Below are 10935 nucleotides of genomic sequence, written 5' to 3'. Positions count from 1 at the left end.
CTGGCCAGGGTGCGGGGGCGGCGGCTGTTGTGGGGCCGAGGCGCGGCAGGTTGCGGTGGAGGGTGGAAAGGGGCCGCGGGGTTGAGGCGCCGCAGGTTGTGGCGGGGCCTGGGCGTGGGGCTGTGAGGTGCGGCAGGTTGTCCTGAGGGGGTGGCGAGGCGTAGGGTGGGGTATGCGGGTTTGTGGTGGGAGACTGAGGTGTTGCAGGCTTTTAGGGAGGTGGGTGGGAGGTTAAGGGGGTTGGGAAGTGCAAGATATGTGGGGCTGAGGCGTTTCAGCCTGCGTTGGGGGCTGAGTGGGAGGTTATGGGGTAAGGAGGTAAGAAGGGGTTGTGGGGAGGTGATGGGCTGCGGGGCAGAAGTGTTGTGGGTTGTGGTGGGGGCTTGCGTGGGAATGGATGGGTGAGTGTGGAGACGAGAATGGAGAGTGTTTTGAGAGGGCAGATCATGAGGTAAGCGGAAGGATTGGGATTGAGGAATGACTGGTTTGGGAAGGAGGAAGATAGGTGGGAGGCTGTTGGGTGTGTGGTTTGGAAAGAGATGTGCTTGGGGCAGGTAGACAGGATGCTTGGGTGGAGACTGGGAGGCTTCATTAGGTGTGAGTGAAGGTTATAAGGCGAGTTTGGAATATGCTGAGGTAGGATGGCTGGTATGCTGGTGGTAACTGGTTGGGGAAAGATGATAGTTTGGAAGGATGCACTGGTTTGGGGATGGCTGTGGTGGCATTTTATGGTGTATATTTGGAATGAGGCACTGAGGTGAAAGCAAGTGGAGAAAGTGCATGTCGTTAGGAGGTGAGTGGGGAGGGCCACATGGGTATTAGGGGTTGGAATGGGACAGGTGGTTGCTTTGGGGAATAGGTAGGCTGGGGAGGGGATGCTAGACAGTAAGGGCAGTTCTGGGTGCAGCTGGCAGAGATGAGCTGATTTGGAGGAAATGTTAAAAATAGCAGATTGGGGGGACAGGTAATGAAGTGGGACAAATGGAATGGTTTGGGAGTTGGGATAGTAAACTGGGGGTGAGAGGATTAGTGTTGTGAGAAATTAGTTGTGATATGAGTCCATGTAAAAGCAGATGGGAAGGAAGGCTGGGATGAGAAGGTGAGGGGGAAAAAAAGTAGGATGGGGATTGTTGGAGGGGGTATAGATGATGAGGTGGCAGAAGTAAAGAATAGCCAGGGATGGGTTGTGGAGGGGGAGCATGGCTAGATGTTAGCAACATGGATAAGAAAGGGTAGCAGGTGGAGAGATGATCCTGAGAGGTATCCATGGTATATAAAGTGGATGATATTTGTTTGATGTTAGGGATGTGATGATGAATTGTGCCTGTATCTGTCTGTCTGGCAGTGAGACCAGAATAGTGTCTGAGTAGGCAACTATGGGATCTTCATCAGTTGTTTCAGAGCAAATGTGCTAGCAGTCCCAAAAGATGTCAGGCCGTTTAGGGGCCTCTGTTAAGGTTTGATGTGTGAACAGTGTCCTACCATGCAGGTGACTCTATTTGTCACATCTTGAATCCTGTGGAGTTCCTGGTCTTCCCCCCCCGCTCCCCCTAACTTCCTTTCTGTCTTATTAGGATTACCAAAACTTGCTGTTTAGAATACCTGAGTTATGCTTCCCCCTCGTCCCCCATGCCACATATTAAGACACATAATCAGAAACAGTGGGAGGAAAAAAAATCCTCTTGATAATCTTTGAACGTTAGTTCTGTCATATAAATGTGATAACAGGTAAAAATCAAATGGCTGCTTGCAATTAAATGAATAGCTGTAACTTTAGAGCAGTACCTGTTTTTATCCTTGCATGTTCTGTTTGTGCCACCTTATGTGATCTTGAAGGAATCTTTTTTATTTTGTAGTCATGCCCACAACAAGCGTCGATTTCTCTCTTTTAGGGAGCACAAACCAAAAAACATCGGGGCTGTTTAACGTGACTAAGCTTGTGTGCAAGTCTGGTACTCCTCTGAGCCTTTCTTCCCTTTGTCATCCTCTGTGAGCAGTCACCTTCCCACCAAGTCTGACTTGCTAGGATTTGTTACTGGATTTTCAGCCTTATCCACGTGCGCAATTTGTGCCACTTGTAATTAGGATACTTTGGTTTTGCTTTTTCTCCCTGAAGGAATGAAGGATGTTCGTGCACCAGCTGTGGTCTTTTGTCTGTAGAAAAGGCCTTCCTCTTGTAAACCTTTAATAGAGCAGGATTCTTGTTGACAAAGCAGGCAGTGAAATCAAAGAATGGGCTGATGTGAGAGCTCCTCTGCGTTGCTGTTTATACCAGCTACAAGAATATCTATATTCTTAAATGTTTTATGAAATGACTAGATGCTTACAAACTCAAGATGGGTAAAAAAATCAATAAAGTGATGTTTGTTGATTTGGGAGGGGATTTTTTTTTTTAATAAAGACTTTTTTTTTTGTGATGCTGGCAATCTGAATGTGGTGATTTACAAATGGAAAACGTCTTCAGTGGGTGGGTAGTGTGTTTTAGCGTAGATCTTCAAGCAGTTCACAAAGTGAAATATTTTCAGAGAAGGAACTTGAATGTGAATTGATTTGTGACTTTGTTAGGTAGGAAAAAGCTCAAGTAGCGAGGGTGGTTATCAGTGTGAGAGGGCAGAAAATCTCTGCAGCTGTAACTTCTTCAGCTTACCCATCTGTCCCTCTTAAGGAAAAAATTAAATATAGGAAATGCTAAAACTGTTTAAGCAGTCTCAGGCTGAGGATTTGCTGGTCACTAAGCTCATCAGTAGTTTATTGCTGCCAAAAGGAGGAGGTCTCACTCCTTCCTCTTTATCTCCGCTCATAGACAGGAAGTGTTATTCCCTTTCTATAGAGTGCTTTAATTCTGTAACACATTGAAAAATTCCCTCTGGCCAAACCATGAAGAGTTTTCTGTTGGTTTGCTGGAATTGGCTGTGAAAGGGTTTGACAAGATCTCACGCTGAACCAAGGTGACTGCCAGGAGCAGGGAAAACAGGGGAAGATCTAATCCTTTAGCAATGATGAGCTGTTAGTTCAGTTCTCATAAAGCGATAGCAAACTCCTTCAGGCCCACTTGTTCTCTACCCATCCTTTTCTTTATACTTATAAATACTACCAAGCTGTCACTTATAAGAGTTTTGGCTGTCGGGATCTCCTGGTAGGTCTGAATATGGGGGGGTATATTTGAGGTTCAGGACTGAGAGCTGATTTCTTTTGAAATAAGTTTGCCATAAGCTTTCGGCCCTGCAAGGCTGGACCTTATGAGAACAAAGAACAGACTGTATACTGAATCATCTACTTCAAAGCACTGTAAAGGAAAAAACCCACAAGTCTCTTAAAAAATAAAAAAATCTTAAGTGATAAATTGCATTCTGCTACAATCTCATCAAAGATGATGTTGTTCTTTAGCAGTGGGCTATGTTTGTTTGCCCTGTAGTTTTTTGTTCTTGTAAGGCTGGTGATAGAACTAGACAATTCATTTCCCACAGCAGACCTTTCTTTGGGGTTTTTTGGGCAAGCATATCTCAAGAAAAAGGCTTTTTTTTTTTTCAGTTGTATTCTGCAGAAGGGAAAGCAGCCACTGTAGCAACTGAATAGATGAAGGCACACATTTCAAATGCTTTCTGAAGAGAGTGGTTACACTGAAGGCTGCATCGGGATTTGCTAATGTTTCCCGCTTTGTGAGGCTGAAGTAATTTTCCTTGGTGTAATTGACCCAATGCCATAGCTAGCTGCTGTCTCATTTATGCTGATACAACTACCGGTGAAGCCACCTATATGTCTGTTTATTGATGTGACTTGTATAAAAAAAACCCAAACAAACAAAAACCAAAACAAAAACCAAAACAAAAAATCAAACAAAAAACCCAACTCCCAAGCAGACAAACAAAAAACCCATACATGTGCCAAAAATCAAACCCACATTAGGGAGTTGTTTTTAATCTGCAGTGTTCTAGCAGGCTGGTTTATGGCATGACTCTATGTACTCTATTGGCAGTACCAAGGGGAAAAGGGGCAAGTGTCAGCTTTACCACCAAAGACAGAAATGTGTAACTGTGTTCTCTGGATGTGGTTCTGCCCTCACTTGAAAACAGGAATGAGGTGTACCTTCATGGCCCCGTATTTTAATCCATGGCCTATCTGTGTGGCCCTTGTATCTCTCTGTGGACATGGAGTTGCTGGCACAAAGGAAGAGAGAGCAGGACAGGCCCTTCTGGACGTGGCATACCCAGAGTTTTTTCCTGGAGAATGCTTTTCCAAAATAGCTGTAGCAAAGCAGGTAGACATGCTTGATTTATACCTGTTGATGGTAGCTCTTGGTCTGGTAATCTCCTGAGCCTGGCAACATACATGAGGTGAGGAACAGTAGCAAAGAGATTTCTGCTTCAGCAGAGAATAGTTAATTTGAAATTCAAATTATTTGTAATTCATTCTTGGTAGACTTTCAATTGAAAAGATTTAGCTGAGAGAGTCTTTGATGAAAAATTTCCATTTGTAAATGACTCTACTAGATCAATGCCATTAGCAGAAGATTTCTCGATACTGACAATGTAACAGAGAATCAACTGGGAAATTCACCTTCCTGTGAAATGCATCTTTTTCCTGATTGTAGTTCCTTAAGAGAGCTGGGAGACTTAAAAATGAAACTTTATCCTGTTTGTTCCTTACCTGAATTCTCTGACTAAGGCTTGACCAACGGCTTGATTGTTTCTGTATGTACTAGAGGTACTGGTCAAGAATATGCCACTAAGCTTTGGTACAATTGTATGAAATGAAATATGGTGTGGAAGGAGGGCAGTGCTTGGGTTTAGGGTCTGTAACAGAACAGGAAACAGGTCATTGTTACTGATCTGTGTACTGGTATGTTTTCTGAGTTTATCATTTGATCTGTAATTAATTTTATTTTTCTTCATGGCAGGAAGGTAAAAGGAGGCAACATAGATGTGCATCCATCTGAGAAAGCCCTCATTGTCCACTATGAAGTGGAAGCAACGATTCTGGGAGAGCTGGGAGACCCCATGCTGGGGGAGCGCAAGGAATGTCAGAAAATGTAAGGTCATAGCAAGTTCTTATAGTTTTGTCTGTTCTTCAGTCATAAATTCAAGCATCAACAGCCTGTTAAGAATTCTAATCTTTATAAAAATTAGTGCTATATTAGCAGAGAGTTTAGAAGCCAAGAAACAACGTGTGCCTAGGAAAGTTAACATCTAAAACACTCATTGCAAACTGCTTTTTGTCCATGTACTTTAAGGTGTTTTTGTAAAGAAAAGTGATTATTCTCATTTTACATGATGGGAACTTTAGGTAGAGAAAAGTGAAGTGATTGGTTCCTTCTCACATGATGGTTAATGTTAGAGCAAGTAATTCTGTTAAAACTTCTGACAGTCTTATGGTCTAGCTGTTGGCTCGCCTGTTGTTTTGATCTGTCACCCCTGTTAGTGATTTCAAACTGCACTAAAACTGTGTTTTAGTTTTGCCTGTTTTTTTTCTTTTAAGCACATTAAAACATTCCCCATTGGAAAAGCCCAAAGAACTATCATTACTTTAGTTTCCAAGCTGCAAGTGTGGGCCTTTCCTAGATTTGTGTTATGTCTATACTAAATTATTTTTGAAATAATATCAGAAATGTTCATCTGTTTTCAGATGAATCAGCATAACTTGCATCTGCAGTGTGGTGGAATTCCTTTTTGATCCATCCTATTGCTAATGCCCACAGAGGTTTCTTACTGCTCATTGATTGTGGCTGCAGGTCTGCCAAAGCAGAGAGATTCCTGAGAAGAGAAACTCCTGACACTGCATCTGCAGGCACTGCAAAAGAGCCTTCCTGTGTAGTCAACACCCATAGCTGTTTCTCGTTTTGGATTTTTTGTGTATGCAGTACTTCTTTGCAGTCCTCTGCTCTTTTTTGGAGTGTAATGAAAATAAATTACCGGCTGCTGTGTCGAAGATGATTATAAGGGATCTGTTCATACAGCTGCATTTAGTGTTGCTGCGTGTCAACTGATGAACAGTTACACTCTGTCAAATCTGTTTGAGAGTTACTTCCAATTTGGAGTTGTAGAGAACCACTGCTTTGCCATTACCTTTGTACAACATAGCACAGGCGTTGGGAGTATCAGGATCGTTTCTGCTTCAAGAAATTAATGACTAAATAAAAGGACTGAAGATACAAAAATTTAAAAACTGAAAAGAGACTTATCTGTGTTGCAGCATTCGACTAAAGAGTCTTAATGCAAATACAGACATTGCTTCCTTGGCTCGGAAGGTGGTTGAAGAATGCAAGCTCATTCACCCCTCCAAACTTGCAGAAGTAGAACAGCTGTTGTACTATCTGCAGAATCGCAGAGATGCCTCAGCGGGGAAAGGTAAACAATGCAAAGTACCTTTGGACTGGGGTTCTTCAGCATTGAACAACTACTGTGTGAGGTTTTTCTAGCTGACATCCTAATTTGCATGATGTACAAGTTCTCTGGAGATAATGGGAGTGGGGAAGATGTATAGTTAAATCACACTTGGGAAAAAATTACTATCTTGGAGTGAGATTTGGGGGAATTATCTTTTAACAACCAAAGTTCGGATTAAGTTAGTTTAACTTAGTATTCATGCTTTTTACTGGCTGTGATAGGACAAAAGAAAATGGCCTCAAGTTATGCCAGGGGAGTTTTAGATTGGATATTAGGAAAAATTTCTTCACCGAAAGGGTTATCAAACATTGGAACAGGCTGCCCAGGCAAGTGGTGGAATTGCCATTCCTGGATGTGTTTAAAAGATGGGTAGACATGGTGTTTAGAGACATGGTTTAGCAGTGGTTTGGGCAGTGTTATGTTCCTGGCTGGACTTGATCTTAAAGGTCCCTTCCAACCTAGATGATTCCATGATTAATGTTATTTATATGCTTTGCTTGTAACTGCTTTGGGTGTTTTACCCTCTTTTGTTCTGTCTATACGTGTCTTGACGTATCCAGGGAAGCTTTGCCACAGTCTACAAGCAGAATCAAAGCTGCTAAGGTATCTCACTGTGGAAGTAAGTTTTGTCAGTCTGGGTGTGCGCTAAGGTTTATTGCCCTCTGTCTCCTCAGCTGCCTGGACTGTAACTGATCATTTAGACGAAGGAGTCAAAAGGCATCTGAGGGTTTATTTTGCTCCCTGTGGGTTGTTCAGCTTTGGAAACTTGTCATACCTTAGCTGTGTTAGTGTAACAGGTCTTCTGGACACAAAAGGACTTTGACCTTGATTTAAACAGACTGTTTCCTATGAGAAGACTACATATGTTTTTTGTCTGTGAATAACTTAACTGCAGCCATGTCTTTTTCTTTATAGAAAAGAAAGAGAAATCTAGTAAGCCAAAAGATCCACCCCCGTTTGAAGGAATGGAGGTAAATATTGGTGTTAGAAGAGAAATGCAAAACCTGTTTGCTGCTTAAGTAAGCAGTTATATAAGGGAGGGGGGGAAAGGAAGTGCTGAATTCTGGGGTTTTTTTCCTTCTTGTTTTTTAAACAAAGAACTTTGTTTGGAAATATTGCACAATGGAATAAAAATCATCTCCATAAAGGGTAAAATATTTGACTTGCATACTTCCCTCTCCAACTATAGCACGCAGCAGGACAGCAAGTGAGGTCTGGAACATCGGACAGGACACAGGGAGTCATGTCTGAGCATCCTTTGTTTTTTGTAATTAAATCTTCTCAGATTTCCTGGTGTTCATTGGCAGTGACTCTGGATGTGTCGATTTTTTTTTTTCCTTGTATTTTATTTTTTTCTAAGGTCTTAATCAAAGCTGTGTGCTCTTTTGTCTTGCAATTGAGTAATGTTTTGATTGATTGTCTCGAAATGACAAATGTCTTGAAACCCCTGCTTATGACTGCTTTCAGATTGATGAAGTTGCCAATATCAATGACATGGATGAGTACATTGAGTTACTGTATGAGGACATTCCTGACAAGGTGCGTGGCTCTGCCCTCATCCTGCAGCTGGCTAGGAATCCTGATAATTTGGAAGAGCTGCTCATCAATGGTAATTTTAAAACCCAAGGGTAACTTCTCTTTATGTTGTGCTTTTTATTTGTGGTGCTTCCTTCTCAAAGGAAAAGTAGTTCACCTTTAATTTGGGATTTTCTCTAGTTTACTAGGCTTTGCTTCTCTATACATAGTAAGCTGGCTGTCAAAGCCCAGTTGGGTCTCTCTAGAAATGGGTGCTTCTTAGACTGTTCTTAGGTGGACCTAACACAGAAATCTTCCTGGCCTCAATAGGCTTCAGCTGTTTTTTTTAATGATCGTAGTTGTTTTGGTGCTAAATTAACTTCAGTTGGCATTGCTGCTGGAGAGAAGAAAATACAGAGTTGTATCCTGAAGATCAGGAAACTTGCTTTGAAAATGGGATTTGCAGGAGTATAGGAGTCCAGCTTCCAAAAGGATTGATAAATTGAATGTGGATGCATCACCAAAGTATTTAACTTAGCACACCATATTCTTTTTGCTTGTGGATTCATTTTGAAATCTTATCAGAATGCACAATAGGACACAATCACGTTGCTGTGACTTTGTGTCTGCATACATATGTGCATTTTGACAGCTACATTAGTGTGGAATAGTGTATTTTTGTAAATACGTCTGTGTACATGTATATACATTCTCATTTACCATTGCTTCCCCTCTTCCGGGGGCAAAAAAGGACCTTATACTCTGCAAAGGTGGCAGACAAACAAAGGTAAAGGCAATCCAGGCCAGACCTCAAAAGTAATGGTAGATTCATATCTTGTTAATTTAGTAATTTTGTTTCATTGCCCTCTTTGTATCTTTTGCTGAGCCTTTATATCCTCATATTCCTCCAGTAACTGATAACTTCAGTGTGTACTCTGCCCATCCTGCAATGTCAGCAAGCAAGATTGTTACAAGAATCAGAATGGGAAGGGGAATGGGAAGCCATCAAGTAAGGGCTTTTCCCCAAGAGTTGTTGCAAATATTTTGGTGCTTGAAATTACCAGTTGGTGCTTTTCTCATTCTGATCATCTAACGCTGTAGGTGAAGAGGGACTAGACAGGGGAAAGTGAATGGAAAAGATACGTGATTTGGAGAGGAAAAGTAAACTGACGTATGACAAGAAGACATATAAACCAAATTATTAAGTAATACAAAGTTGCTACAGGGGGAGAAATAAATAGTGGTGGATGAAAAATACAAAGTTGCTACAGGGGGAGAAATAAATAAAAAGTGGTGGATGAAAAGCAATAGTTGTCAAGGTAGAATTTAAAGGGGATTTGGAAGCGAATATGATGATGTTCTATGTAGGGCCCACAGTGTAATATGGAACATACAGCTGGTAGAGGCCAGAAGATCTTAAAGTTGGTGGTAGTTTTTAGATGACCTTAGTGTTTGGTTGCAGTTTCCTTGCATGTTGCCTCTTGTTAGGGTTTGTGATTGGTCGACTGCTTCCAAACAGAACTTGTGACTCTGCCCATCCTGCAATGTCAGCAAGCAAGATTGTTACAAGAATCAGAATGGGAAGGGGAATGGGAAGCCATCAAGTAAGGGCTTTTCCCCAAGAGTTGTTGCAAATATTTTGGTGCTTGAAATTACCAGTTGGTGCTTTTCTCATTCTGATCATCTAACGCTGTAGGTGAAGAGGGACTAGACAGGGGAAAGTGAATGGAAAAGATACGTGATTTGGAGAGGAAAAGTAAACTGACGTATGACAAGAAGACACATAAACCAAATTATTAAGTAATACAAAGTTGCTACAGGGGGAGAAATAAATAGTGGTGGATGAAAAACAATAGTTGTCAAGGTAGAATTTAAAGGGGATTTGGAAGCGAATATGATGATGTTCTTTGTAGGGCCCACAGTGTAATATGGGACATACAGCTGGTAGAGGCCAGAAGATCTTAAAGTTGGTGGTAGTTTTTAGATGACCTTAGTGTTTGGTTGCAGTTTCCTTGCATGTTGCCTCTTCTTAGGGTTTATGATTGGTTGACTGCTTCTAAACAGAACTTGTGAGCAGTGTTACATGTTAAAGTGAGATACCTCTGAAAATCTTCCATTAGAAAACTGGTAGACATAGAATAAGGTGTATGCAAATTCTGAGTCTCACAAGACAAGACGAAGGAGACAAAATGCTGATGCTTATATAAATCTTGTTTCACTTCAGAAACTGCCCTGGGTGCATTGGCTAGAGTGCTGAGGGAAGACTGGAAACAAAGCGTGGAACTTGCTACCAATATAATTTATGTTTTCTTCTGCTTTTCTAGGTAAGTGCAGAGTCCCTGTCTATAGGGACATAAGGAGCTTCTCTATGCTTAGTGGCTTTTCATTTATTTTCTGCACTGCACTACAAACCTCACTGAAACGGGAAAAAAAAATGCAGAGATGGAAACACACTTGTTACAAATGACAAAGTTGAGGCACAGAAAGAAGCCCCACAGTGAGGTAGTGTGTAGTAGAGCTGGGAATAAACTAGTAAGGATTCTGACCCATAGCTTATAGGCTGAGCTGCCAGCTTTTATTTGCCTCAGCAGTCCTACAGGAAAGAAACAATATTCAAAACTGAAGTGAGTGCTTGATCTTATTTAGATATGCCAGTGTTTCAGCACATCCTGCGTAGAAATAATTGTAACACAATTTGCATTGCAACTTGGTTTTAGACCTCTATTCTATTTCTCATGAGTAGAGGGTCCCTTGAAGCACTTAGAATATGAAAAGCGGGGCTGATTAGACAACATTTTCCTTTACACATGAGAACTGGAATGTGTTTTTATTCTGACTTGGAACAACACACTGTCCTTTCACAATTTTGAAAAACGTATTCATGTTTTCAGGAATTGTCTTTGTTTTGAAATCATTTTCCAATAGAGAAGTGTTATAATTGGGCACTGAATAAATACCTTCTTTAATACTTCATGTGATGTGGTGTTTGGACATGACTACCATAGAAGTCAAAACAGATTTGGGGTTGTTTGCATTT

At 41.4% G+C, this 10935-nt stretch overlaps 1 protein-coding gene across 1 annotated transcript in view; it reads left to right on the top strand.

The window, feature by feature from the left end:
- KIFAP3 (kinesin-associated protein 3) overlaps positions 1 to 10935 on the top strand; it is a 78278-nt gene that overhangs the window by 6470 nt on the left and 60873 nt on the right. The window contains exons 2-6 of the mRNA XM_014943522.1: positions 4898 to 5029; positions 6190 to 6344; positions 7299 to 7354; positions 7851 to 7992; positions 10123 to 10222. Coding sequence (XP_014799008.1) covers positions 4898 to 5029; positions 6190 to 6344; positions 7299 to 7354; positions 7851 to 7992; positions 10123 to 10222 — 585 coding nt within the window. The remainder of the gene's footprint in view (positions 1 to 4897; positions 5030 to 6189; positions 6345 to 7298; positions 7355 to 7850; positions 7993 to 10122; positions 10223 to 10935) is intronic.

This window comes from Calidris pugnax, unplaced genomic scaffold (assembly GCF_001431845.1).
Source record: "Calidris pugnax isolate Ruff unplaced genomic scaffold, ASM143184v1 scaffold63, whole genome shotgun sequence".
NCBI classification, from domain to species: Eukaryota; Metazoa; Chordata; class Aves; order Charadriiformes; family Scolopacidae; genus Calidris; species Calidris pugnax.
This window is presented reverse-complemented; position numbering and strand designations above follow the sequence as displayed.